The sequence below is a fragment of the Belonocnema kinseyi genome, chromosome 5 (assembly GCF_010883055.1).
Source record: "Belonocnema kinseyi isolate 2016_QV_RU_SX_M_011 chromosome 5, B_treatae_v1, whole genome shotgun sequence".
NCBI lineage: Eukaryota > Metazoa > Arthropoda > Insecta > Hymenoptera > Cynipidae > Belonocnema > Belonocnema kinseyi.
This window is the reverse complement of record NC_046661.1, coordinates 88,987,309-89,001,215: the sequence shown is the minus strand read 5'-3', so window position 1 is coordinate 89,001,215 and position 13,907 is coordinate 88,987,309. Positions and strand designations below refer to the sequence as shown.

Sequence of the window (13,907 nt, the reverse complement as noted above, 5' to 3'; positions counted from 1 at the left end):
CGAATTCTGGCCGCCAACTAAAGTCGACGTGAATCGTCTGCTCAGTCTAACCACCCCCAACATTTTCCTCTATAAACATGCACCCCCCACCCCCGCCCCCTCACCCCCACATCGTATCGCTTCTCAACGAGTTTAAAATTATCGCTGATGCGAGAGACAACGAAAAATATCGTTTAAGGTTTCAGGAATAAATCATCTTCGTCCTGTGATTGTATCAAGTTGAACTTTTGACGAAATTTCGAACGTGATTCATTAGCGTAAGCAACGATCGTATTTCGGTTTAGATAGCAAATATAACAGGTTCCAGTAACGACTAATATTATGTCATAGTAAGAAAGCTCAAAGTCCTCTGGTAGAGATATGCAACCTGATAAATTTATTCAAAACCAAATTGCAGCAATTTCGAGGAAAATATAAATCATCCCAAATTTCAGGTTTGGAGATTTAGGAAAACATTCTTTCGACCATCCATCTGACTTGCTAATCTTATTATTTTCTGTTCTAAATGGGAACTGTACAAGGGGTTACCTAATAGCAATTTGGTGTAAATCAGAATTCAAAGGAATTCAACAGAAATCAAGGAAATTTGTAAGAATTCACAAAATTAAAAATAAATCAGAATGTATATTTAAAAGTTTAGAAAGATTCAAAAGATTCCAAAGAAATTGAAAATAATTTGAAATAATTCAAAACAACTTAGAAATAAAAAATAATTGTAGATTTTTTGAAATAATTTGAAATAATTGAAAAGAATTCAAAGTACTTGAAAAATTTAATAGAATTCAAATAGGTTAACGAATTAAATAAATTCAAACACTTTAAAGAATGCAAAGAATTCAAAGAATTCAAGGGATTCAAAGGTTTCAAATGTTGTAGAGAATTTAAAGTATATAAAGAATTCGAAGAATTCATAGAATTAAAAATAGTTTTGAATCTATCAAACAAATTGAAAAGAATTTGAAAAATTCAAAGTAATTCGAAAAATCCGAAAAAATTAAACAATTTTTAAAATTTTTGATAGGAATTATAATAGTAACATAAATTCAAAAGAATTAAAAATAATTCAAAAGAAGTAGAGAATTAAAAACTGATCCAAAACAGGTTAACACCTGTATTTACGCGATTTAAAAAGAATTCCGGGTAATTTAAAAGAACCCAAGATTATTTGAAATAATTTAAAATAATTCCTAGAAATTCAAAATTATTCGATAATAATTGAAAACAATTGAAAACAAGTTCAAGGGCATTAATGGAAATTCAGAAACATTCAAAATAATGCAATATTGTTAAAGGTCAATACAAAAGAATTAAAAAGGATTAAAAGAATTCAAAGGATTAAAAATCATTTGGATTGTTAAAAAAATCACAAATATGCCAAATGATTCGAAGAAATTTGAAAGAATTCGAAAGAATTTAAAAAATCCAATGTATTGTAAAAGAATTCTAAAAAATTCAAATTAATTTAAAGTGAATCAAAATAAGATTTAGAATGTCCGATAACATTTAAAAAGGACAATGAATTGAGAATAATTCGAAATGATTCAAAAGGACTAGTGAGTTAAAAGCAATTGAAGAACAGGGTAAAGCAGAAGTTATTCAAAAATTCAAACTAATTTAAAGGAATTCAAAGTAATTGAAAAGAAATACAATTTTTAAAAAGAATTTAGAGGATTAAAAATAGATAAATATGATTAAACATGAATTCCAATATATCTTTAAGAATTTAAAGCATTCGAAGAATTAAAAGTATTGAAAATAATTCAAATAAATTAAAAATAATCATAAAAAATAAGATAAATTCAAAATAATTCAAAAGCACTAGTAAATTGAAAACAATTTAGAAACAGGTGTGCACTTTTATTCGCACGATTTCAAAGGAATTCAAGAGAATTAAAAAAATTGAAGAATAATTTTGAATGATTCAAAGGAATTCAATGAAATGCAAATAAATTAAACTTATTCAAGATAAATTCGAAAACATTGAAAACGAATAAAGAAGTTCACAGGGAATCAAAAGAATTCAAAATAATTTAAGGAAATTCAAAGAAAAACAAATTTATTAAAAATAATTCAAGATTAATTGAAAATTATTACAAACAAATGAGAACGATTTAAGAGAATTTAATATTATTATAAATCATGAAACAAAAGCAAAACAATTCAAAATATTTCAAGGTGGATTTGAAATAATTACAAAAAAAATTAATAAAGTGCAACAGAATTCAAAGGATTTAGTATTTAACGTGAATAAAATATAATTAAAATAATGCAAAATAGTTTAATATAATTCAACATGAATTCCAAATAATTCAAAATAATTTAAAGTGATTTGAAATAATTCATAAAAATTTAAAGAAAGTTGAAGAAATAAAAATAATAATTAAGGATGAACTCAAAATTAATCAAATTAAATGGAAAAGTTCCAAAAAACTTCAAAATTATACAAAAAATAATTCAAAATAATTCATGATAAATTTTAAATTATTGAAAAAATTGAAAAAGGATAAAGAATACAATTTATTCCAAGCGATTTCAAAATGAATGAAATATCATTTCAAATAATTTAAAATAGTTCTATAGCATTGAAGAAAAATTCAAATGAATCAGGAACTTAACAAAACACAAGGGTATACAAATTTTTTAAATGCAAAGAGCTTAAAAGAATTTAAAAGAATTTAAAAAAATTTTCAAGAATTCCAGAGAATCTAAAATATGTTTAAATAATTTTCAAAATAGAATTTAAAAAAGCACAGTTCGTTCGAAATAATTTTAAAAACTAGTTAAATTAAAAGAATTCAGAAACAGTTGTACATCTGTATTTAGGACACTTGAAAATAATTCCGAATTATTGAAAACAGTTTAGAATAATTCGAAATAATTCAAAGGAATTCAAAATAATTGTAAACAGCTGAAAAAAGTACAAACTAATTCAAAGTAAAATTAAAATAATTCAGCATAATTTATTTTAAAAAATCTTTCATATAATTCAGAATAATAGCAAAATGAACCAACAATATTCAAATAATTTGAAGTATTCAAAATTATGAAAAATAAGAAATCTGTATTATCATAGAGGATGGTAATTGCCGATCAGATTAAGATACTAATCACATTGCGCGGAAATAGGAAACTATACTATTAATTTAAGATGCTCCTTAAATTCAGAATTTTAGGTTTTTCTAAAATCTTAAAATTGAATCTTATCTGTAAAAAAAGATCCCTCTTTTTCACTCGGCTGGGAATCTAACCCAGGTCTACCGACTGTCGTTCGGGGGCTCTTACCACCCCATTCTCCAGTGGCTTAGTGGTTAGAGTACCTGACCGGCAATCGGTAGACCTGGGTTCGATTCCCAGCCGAGTGAAAAAGAGGGATCTGTTTTTACAGATAAAATTCAATTTTATCATTAAAAATAAGTCGGAAACTGGTATATACGACGAATCAGAAGTGGTTAGCATTGCGGTATTCTCTATCATATAAATTTGCGGATAATTGTAAAATTATCCTCAATAATAGTTCATTGGGAAAGGGAAAATAAGAAGACAAATTACTCTTATTATCGTTTATGTGCTAATGACGGTTTCTCTAATGAGGATTATAATGATGTGGAATAAACGTGGAAATAAATCGCTACTTGAACTAAATTACTTTCCCTCAGAACAGTTTCATTAAATTTGTAATAAATTACTTCAGAAAATGAATTATTCAATACCTTCCAGATATTTCATTCTGAGAAAAATGGAATTTCATCTTTTGCAATTTATCAAAAGTACTTCCAAACTTGTTAGATTATCTCTTTTTCCAATTTTAAGTTTTTCTTTTCTAGAAAGGTTGGTTAAAGGTTAAAATATTCATTTAATATTAAAAATAAATTTTTAATACATCTAAAAGTTTTAGAACAAATCGGTAAGATATCTCAAAGTTTTCTTTCTTGCCAAATTCTCAATTTTCAAAACAATTTGTTAAAAAATGTAAAAATTTTCTTTCTTGAAAAGTCAATAATGTTTTTTAGAAACGTATGAAAAGCATTTGAATAATAATTAATTAAAATTTAATTGTAGGAACGAGATGCAGATGTTTAAAGAGTAATAAATTTCTAAGTAGGACGTTTAAATAATAAGTTTCTCTCACTGAATCAATCGAAACGATCAATTTTTAGCAATATTAAACTCTAACACAATTAATTATATCGCAACGCTACTTTTGATTTATTTAAAAAAATATAGATGCCACCAATTTTTCAATTAAGAAAAATTGTTTTAATCCAGCTTTGTAAGGAAAGCGAAGTAGGTGTTTAAAACACTCTGTAAATTTTAAACATTTGGCCAAAAGCTTTAAAAATTTTATTTATTAAAAAAAAAATTACTGCATTTTTTTAAATTTAGAGACTATAGTTCTGACCAATCTTTGTAAGGCAGATAAGGAAGCTGCTTAAAACACTCATTAATTTCGAAAACATTCGGTCAAACACTGTAAAAGTTTTCTTTGTTAAAAAAAATAAAAATGGCGCCATTTTTTAATTAGAAGACTATAGTGCTAACCAAGCGTCGTAAGGAAAGTAAGAAAGGTGTTTAAAACACTTATTAATTATGAAAGAAATCCGTCAAAAGCTATAAAAATTTTCTTTGTTTAAAAAAATAAAAAAGCCGTAATTCTTTAACTGTGAGACTATAGTTCTAAACAAGCTTCGTAAAGAAGACTAGGAAGGTGCTTAAAACACTCTTGTAGTTTAAAAACATTCAGCCTCAAAATTTAAACATTTTCTTTTTATAAAAAAATACAAGTCTCATCATTTCTTTTAATTCAGAGATTATAATTCTAATCAAGATTCCTGAAGAAGTTGACGAAGGTATTGGAAATACTCTTAAGGTGTTAAGGAATTCGGTAAATAACTGCGAAGTTTTTCTTTTTTTTTTGAAAAATGAAAGTGTCCCCATTTTTTCAATTCAGAAACTATAATTCTTACAAAGCTGGGTAAGAAAGGCAATGAGGTTCTTAAACACTCATTAAGTTTGAAAAATGTTGTTCAAAAACTGTAAAAGTTTTCTTTGTTTCACAAATTAAATCTGCCGCCATTTTTTTTACTTCCGAATTTTCAATTTCAACAAAATTTCGAGCATTTCAACTTGCAAAAAATTTCAAATATTCCTAAAGATTTAGGACAATGTAAATGCTAAACATTTCAGATTTCTTTCTAATAATTTAATTTGAAAAATCTACAGTTGTGGACTTTAAAACTTGCTTAATTTTTAATTGTGAATTGTTAAAATTCAAAACTCCTACATTTTAAAGAAAAAACAAAAAATATTAAATTCAAAGGATTTCGAAAAGACCAGTTTTCAATTCTTAATTTTCTAAGTTGAAAAAGCTTGGAAAGTAAATCGTCATAATTACAGAATTTTCATTATCAGTTTAAAAAATTAGAAGTTCTTGAATTCAAACACATTTACAAATCAACGTTTTGCAATTTTTAAGAGATAATGTGAAATTCATAACTTTCAAAAATATGGAATTGAAAATTATTCCATTGTATAGATTTATATTTGATTGGTATGTAATTTTGACTGCTGCTTGAAATAGTTAAATCTTGAGAATCTCCAATTGAAAATTCTGCACTCTTGATGATTCAAACATAAAGCACAGCAAATTTAATTGATTAAATTTGCATAACTTTGAATAGTAAATTAGCAAACTTAAAAAACTTTTCCTTTGAAGATTTGAAATTAAAATTTTCACCTTCCTTTCATTTTCATGATTTAAATAATTAGAACTAAGGTTTTTAATTCAAAATCTTCCAAATTGAAAAAACCTAAAAAGTAAATTATCAAAATTATAACATTTTTTATTGTAAAACTTAAAACTTGCATAATTTTTACCAATTTTGCAACTGAAAAACTATTGAATTGTACGATTTGAAATTCAAAATTTTTTCATGTTGAAAATTTACGATTGAAAACTGTTTAATTTTAGTGATTTAAAACTAAAAATTCTTATATTTTGATAATTGAGAAGATTAAAAGTCAAGGTCTTAATTCTATATGTTTAAAATTAAAGAAATTACAAATTTAAAGCATTAAAATTACAGAATTAAAAATATTTGAAGGCCAAAATTTGCTTTAATTTTATTCTAAATTGTCGAAATGAAAACCTCTTTAACTAAAATAATTCAAAATACTTCAGATTTAAATATTTTCAATTTGAAAGTTTCTAACTTTAAAGATATATACTTATAGATGAATTTTCAGAATTTAAATGTCTTCAATTTTTTAATTTTCAGCGTTGAACAGTTTTAAATAATTAAAATTAAAATTTGTTTAATTCTGAAAATATATGAATGCAAATTAAATTAAGTTTCAAGATTTAGGTTTTAAAAATACATAATTTTGAACATTATTTTTAAACAGCTTAATTTGTAAGAATTGCAATTGTAAATTTTTTGATTTTAGATTTAATTTTGCCGAATTCCTAAAAATAAAAACAAGAATCCAACGACCGAATTTAGAAAACAACCTTAAAATATTCGTATTGTAATTTGGAAAAAGAGAAAAATTTTCTTGAAAAGGAAAAGAGAAAAATTCATTTTTTTCGACAAAAAATAAAATAGAGGAAGGAAAAATGAGAAGGAAAACCACCAAATCTCCCTTTTTCTCATTTTTATTTCTTTAATCTTTTTTATCCGATGATTCTCGTATTTCGGGGAAAGAGCAGCGGAGTTTCATTGCTGTTGCTGCCTGTTTAAATTTTTCTTGCCTTGATTTTGACCCGATCTTTAACCTGATGATTTTTGCGTATCGGGGAACAGCATAGTGGTTTCGTTAACGTTCCTGTCTGCTTAGATTTTTCTTTTCTTGATTCTGAACTGATCTTTGATCCGATTATTATCGAGTTTTGGATAGAGAACATCGGTTTTTCGTTGCTGTACCTGCCTGCTCAAATTTTTCTTGCATTGATTCTGACTTGATATTTAACCTGATGATTTTTTGTTATTGGGGACCGAGTGTCATGGTGTCGTTGCTGTTCCTTACCTAGAATTTTTCTTGACTTGATTCTGACGCGATGATTTTCGGGTATCAGAAAGAGAGCATAGCAGTTTCGTTTCTGTTCCTACCTGCACAAATTTTTCTTGCATTGATTCTGACCCGATCTTTAACCTGATTATTTTTGGGAATCGGGAAGAGAGTATCGTGGTTTCGTTGTTGTTCCTGTCTGCTCAAAATTTTCTTTTCTTGATTCTGAACTGATCTTTGACCCGATGATTATCGGGTTTTGGATAGAGAACATCGGTTTTTCGTTGCTGTACATGTCTCCTCAAATTTTTAAAGCATTGATTCTGACTTGATCTTTAACCTGATGATTTTTTGTTATTGGGGAGTGAGTGTCGTGGTGTCGTTGCTGTTCCTTCTCTAGAATTTTTCTTGACTTGATTCTGACCCGATGATTTTCGGTTATCAGGAAGAGAGCATAACAGTTTCGTTTCTGTTCCTGCCTGCACAAATTTTTCTTGCCTTGCTTTAGACCAGACCTTTGACCCGATGATTTTCAGGTATCGGGAAGAGAGCATCAAGGTTTCGTTACTTTTCCTTACTGCCCAAATTTTTCTTGCATTGATTCGGACCCGATCTTTAACCTGATTATTTTTGGGAATCGGGAAGAGAGTATCGTGGTTTCGTTGTTGTTCCTGTCTGCTCAAATTTTTCTTTTCTTGATTCTGAACTGATCTTTGACCCCATGATTATCGGGTTTTGGATAGAGAACATCGGTTTTTCGTTGCTGTACATGCCTCCTCAAATTTTTAAAGCATTGATTCTGACTTTATCTTTAACCTGATGATTTTTTGTTATTGGGGAGTGAGTGTCATGGTGTCGTTGCTGTTCCTGCCCTAGAAATTTTCTTGACTTGATTCTATCCCGATGATTTTTGGGTATCAGCAAGAGAGCATAGTAGTTTCGTTTCTGTTTCTGCCTGCACAGATTTATCTTGCCTTGTTTTAGACCCGACCTTTGACCTGATGATTTTTGGGAATCGGGAATAGAGTATCGTAGTTTCGTTGCTGTTCCTGCCTGCTAAAATTTGTCTTGCCTTGATTCTGACCCGATCGTGGACCTGATGATTCTCGAGTATTGTGGAGAGAGCATCGTGCTTTCGTCGCTGTTCTTGCCTGCTCAAATTGTTCTTGTCTTGACTCTGACCCAATCTTTCACTAAAAAAAGAATTTTTTCTTAACTTTTTTAAGAAAATTTTGGTCTTTTTTCAAATTACAATAGAAGCATTTTATGGCGTTTGTCCAAATTTATGTGTTTGATTTTTGTTTTCATTTTAAGGAATTATGTACAATAGCTTGATTATTGGACTGTAGATATGATTTTAAATTTGATTTTATTCTAATTTAAATTTCTTTAATTTTAATATAATTATTTCTCTAATTATCAAGCCGCAGAATATCATAACATAAAATGAAACTGCCTCATGTCTATAATCACATCAAGAATAAAATTATGATATACAGAAAATCAAAGTTTGCTTCGCTTTATCTTCTATCTCGTCAGGTTTAATTTCCGACTTGTTTTGATCCCTGGAATATCATATATATTTAACTTTCATGTGGTTTCAGTTCATCCTCCCAGTTATAATAACGACACAGTAATTAGAACTTGCTCAAACACAGAATCAATTTAAAACGTTTATGAAAACCAAAAGATTTTTAATTGTAAAATTGAGCCATACTCGTAACAGAAAAGTAATAAAATATAAATTGAGTATTTTAAATACCATAAAGTATAAAATTAAAAATTAATTTTTAATATCCCTGAATTTTTTCTGGTGTTTTCCTGAATAAGTTTGTACTTTCCCTCATAATAAATATTTGAAAATCAAACTTCTAGTCTTGTAACATGTTTTATATAAAATATTTTTAAATAAAATGAAATAATTTTAAATCCTAATTTTTCAATTTTTATTTACACGGATAGCAAAGCTCAATTTATGTAAAAAGAGTCAAAAAGTGAAATGTTCATAATGAAAAAATGACAAAATTGACTAATGCTGTTTTGAATTACAAATAACTAAAAATAATTTAGGATGAATTAAAGCAAAACTAGAAAAGAATTTAAAAATCGCCATTAAATTGAGTAGAATTGAGTGAATTTATAAGAATTCAATTATTATTTAAAAAATGCAAAAAAAAATCAAAAGAATTACAAACAATATTTTAATGAATTGCAAAGCATATTTTCCAATCTCTTTAAATCTTTGAAACCCTACAAAATCCCTCACTTCTTGTGAATACATTTTTTTAAATCCTTAAAGATGTTTTAAAATACCGTGAAATATGATTTTCTGTGATATTACCTAAAATCCTAAAAAATGAATTAAAATACCTTCTGAAGATTTTAAAATATCTTAAAATCTTTTTAATCTTTTTAAACCTCTTTAAATTCCTTTAAACTCTAAGAAACTCTTAAAAATTTCCCAGAATCTTTCAAAATACTGTGAGTCATTTTAAAACCTTTAAAATCTCTTTAAATTCCTTGAATTTTATTTTTTCTTAAATATTACTTGGAATTTTTAAAAATACCCTCAAATGAACATCTTTTAGCTTTCAAAATCATTCAAAATCCTGATAAGTCTTATAAAATCTATTAAGTTCTTAAAAAAAAACATAAAAATTATTTAGATTATTTAAAATCTATCAGATTATTGGAAATTCCTTTATATTTCTTTATCTTATAAAAATGCGTCGGAATATTTTAATACGTCCTATAATTTTTTAAATCCTTTAAATCTTTCGAAATCCCCTTATGTTTTTTAAAGCTTTTGTAAATTCCATGGCTGTTTTAAAAATACCTTAAAGGCTTCAAAATTCTTAGTAATCCCTTCAAATTATTGAAATATATTTGAAATTTCTTATAATATATGATGAAATATTTCAAAAATTTCCGATGCTCTTGAAAAGTCCTTTGAATTTCTAAAAATGCTTTACCATCTTGAAATCCATTAAAATTATTTGAATCTATAGAAAATTTTTCGAAATCTTTTAAAATACATGAAAATATTTTAAATCCTCTAACACTTCAAAAATCTCTAGAAAATTTCGTGGATTTCAAATCTTTTGAAAATTCCCAGGAATTTTAAAAAATACCCTAGAATTTTAGAAGTTTTTTGGAATCATTCAAAATTTCCTTTGAAATAACGTAAAATATTTTTAATGTATTGAAATCTTTTGAAATCCCCTGATACTTTTTGAAGCTTTTGAAAATATTTTTACACGCCTTGAAACTTTTTAAAGGTTTTGAACATTTCTTTGAATATATTTTTGGTCAAAAATGCAATTGTTTGGTTCAATTATCAACTGTAACTCTTCTTTGGTTTAAAAGTCGATTATTTTACTAAGAGTTGAACTACTTTGTAAAAAAAATACGTTTTTTTTAACAAGGTTTTTTAATTATGTTTGAAATTTTAACTATTTGGTTGAAAGTTTAACTCTTTGATTGAAATATTTTTCAATCTTTTCAATTCTTATTTTTTCATAATGAAATATTTTTCGCTTAGAAAATTCAACTTTTTGTAGAGATTTCGTCTTTTTGACTTTCAAATTAAATAATTTCGTTGAAAATATTCATGTAGTTTGTTTAAAGTTTGTCCTTTTTTTGTAGATCATTTATTTTCTTGGTCGAAAATTCATCTGACTGGTTGACACATTTAACAACTTTTCTGAAAAAAAAATTTTTCTGTTAAAAACGATTTAGCTTTATCTGAAAATGTAACCATTATAGGATTGATTAAACATTAATCGTATGGATTGGTTAAGTTGGAAAATCGTTTTTTTTTTATAGAACATTAATCTTCTTGGTCAAAAATTCACATTTTCCCTTGAGAATTGAACAATTTTGTTGAAAATTCTTTTTTTGTTCAATTCAATTTTTTATCGTAGTCTTTATCTGGAAATTGAACTATTCCATTTTTGGTTGAAACTTTATCCTGTACATTGTATTAGTTAAAACACCAATTATTTGATATAAAATTAATTTATTTTGTTAAAAAGTAAACTGCTGGGTTGAAAATTGATATATTTTGTTAAGTAGATTTTTTCCTAAAATTAAAAAAAAAACTTAAAAATAAAAAAATTGCCTTAATATCATCCTGATTCTTTTTTTTTTTTTTTTAATTTTTAAATTCTTTTCAAATACTCACTTAAAATTAATGGTGAGAGGTAAAGCGAGACAAAAATAAAGGGAGAAGCTTCTCCCCACCTTGCTGCTGTAAAGAACAGCTTCGTGTAAGGCCGAAAATAGGCGAAGACGAATCCGAGCTCGCCCGACTTCATGAATGACGATGTAATCAGCTGTTCCTCAAATTTATTCTTGTTTTAAAATCTTGAGTTACCACAGAATCATCAGATTTGTGGCGAAGAGGAGAATATAATTTACTGCATATAAATTTATATGGGGGACAAGATTTCAGGGCCTAAAATTTTTCAAATTTTGTGCTGCACAAAAGTCACAGTTTTAATATAGAATTAGTTTCTAACAAATAAAAAAAGAATTTCAAGAACATTTTTCTATTTTTAACCTTTTTATATTATTTTTTAATCTAAAAAATGATACAGTTAAATTTTTTAATTCCAAAAATTAATTTTCAAGAAGACAAAGTATATCATTTTTAACCAAAACAGATGCTTTTTCAAACAAGAAGAATGATTTTATACAAAAAATAATAAACTTTTAACTGAAAACAGTCAATTTTCCAGCAAAAAAATTTAACACAATAGTTCAATCTTTAACGAAAAAATATGTTATTTTTCTATTAGAAAAGATACATTTTTAATAAAAAATGATAGAGTTCAAATTTTAGTTGAAAAAAATTTGTTTCTACCAAAAAAGAATCGAATTTTTTAATGAAGGAGTTAAAGTATCAACCAAAAGAATGAATTTTTTACCAATATAAATTATTTTTCTACTAAAAAAGAAGAATTTTCAACTGAAAAAATATAAATTGTAAAAAAAAATCAACAAGATTGACAAAATTTCAAATTAAGAATGTATATTAAAACTAAAAAAAAGTATTGAACCAAAAATGTAATAGTTACGTTTTTATTCAGAAACTTTAATTTTTCGACGAAAATAAAGAATTTTCAACTAAACACTATAATTTTTAACAAAAAATTAAAATTAAAATTAAAATTAGGAAAGATAAATTTTTAACAAAAAATGGAATTGTTACATGTTCAGTAAAAAGAAATAATAAAAAAGCAAAAAAACTAATTTCCAAACGTAAAGAAGAATTTTCAAACAAATAGTTCTTCACCAAAAAGCCGAATTTCAACTAAAACAAAACTCTATTTTCACCAAAAAACAAGGAATTTTTAAACAATGAAAATAATTTTTAAACAAGTAGTTTTCTAAAAAAAGGAATAAATTATCAGTTTTCAAACAACTTCTTTTTATAGAATAGAAATCTTTTTAGTTTGAAAGTTCTAGTATTATATTTTTTTGATTGAGGTTTCACCTTTTCGTGTTGAAAATTTTTTTATTTGGTTTAAGCTGAACTTTGCTGTTAGAAATTCAAATATTTGGTTTGGAAATTCAGCGGTTTTGCAAAAAAAAGTCAACTGTTCTGTCAAAGTACTTCATTTTGACATACGAATTTTAAAAAAGTTGATATTTCTTTCTTTTTGGGCTGAGAAATCCTTTTTGGTTGAAAATTGATTTTTTGAACTAAAAATTTAACTGTTCCATTTTTTTTTACAAATTTATCATTTTTAGTTGGAAATTCAACTATGTAGTTGAACAATCATCTTTATCTTTCGTTGCAAATTAATTTTGTTCTTGTTAAAAATTTTAATATTTTTTATAACTTCTTTTTTTCGTTTAATAGTCATATTTTTACTGAAAATATAACTACTCCATTTTTTGTTGAAACACTTTTTTCAGTTGAAAGTTCAACTGTGTGGTTGAAAATTCATGTATTTTGATGAATATTTGTCTTTTTTGGAACAATATTATTCTTCATGTTTGTAAATTCATGTTTTTAGTTGAAAATGTAACTATTTTGTTGTAAATTCAATTTTTTTAATCAATTTTTTTAACTGAAAATTTAACTGTTTCAGTTTTGGTTAAAAATGTATCTTTTTTAGTTGAAAATTAACTTCTTTGGTTAAAAATTTAAATACTATATTGAAAAATCAATTTTTTATCCTAAAATTTTAACTATTACATTTTTCGTTTCATACTTATTTTTTAAATTAAAATTCATTTCTAAAGTTAGAAATTGCTTTCGTGTTTACCTTAAAATTGGTCGTTTTTAGAGAAAATTAATGTGATTGGTAGAAAATTCATCTTTTTATTAGAATATTATTCATTTTGTTTGTGAATTTACTGTTGTGTTCAGAAATTTAACTTTTAAAATTAAACGATTTTGTCGAAAATTAAATTTTTTATCTGAAAACGTATCTTCTATTTTTGTTTAAATACTGATGTTTTTATTTTAAATATTCATTTTTAAAGTTGAAAATTTAACAAGTTTGTTGACATTTTGTTTTGTTTCTAGAAATTATCATTTTCAGTTGAAAGTTCCTATTTTTGGTTAAAAAATTATTCTTCTTGCTTGAAAATTCATCTGATGATGTTAGAAGTTAATTTTTTTATTGATAGTTCAACTATTTTGGTGAGAACTTTATTGTTTTTGGGCTAAAAAAGATTTAACTGGAAATTTAATTGTATAATTTTTGGTGAAAAACTGATCTTTTCTAGTTGAAAATTTATTTATTTCTTCATTGAAAATTGAACTATTTCATTCTAAATTTTTTTTTGCTTGAAATTTGACCGTTTTCAGTTAAAAATTTTGTTCAAAATTCGTTTTTTTTTATTGTTACAAGCTTGATTTTTTGAATTTAAAATTTAGGTTTTGGGTA

At 25.6% G+C, this 13,907-nt stretch overlaps 1 protein-coding gene across 1 annotated transcript in view; it reads right to left on the bottom strand.

Moving 5' to 3' along the window:
- Positions 1-13,907, bottom strand: part of LOC117173770 (octopamine receptor-like) — a 184,605-nt gene that overhangs the window by 161,111 nt on the left and 9,587 nt on the right. Inside the window, exons 3-4 of the mRNA XM_033362412.1 lie at positions 7,980-8,198; positions 3,249-3,373 (exon numbers count right to left, since the gene is read on the bottom strand). Coding sequence (XP_033218303.1) covers positions 3,249-3,373; positions 7,980-8,198 — 344 coding nt within the window. The remainder of the gene's footprint in view (positions 1-3,248; positions 3,374-7,979; positions 8,199-13,907) is intronic.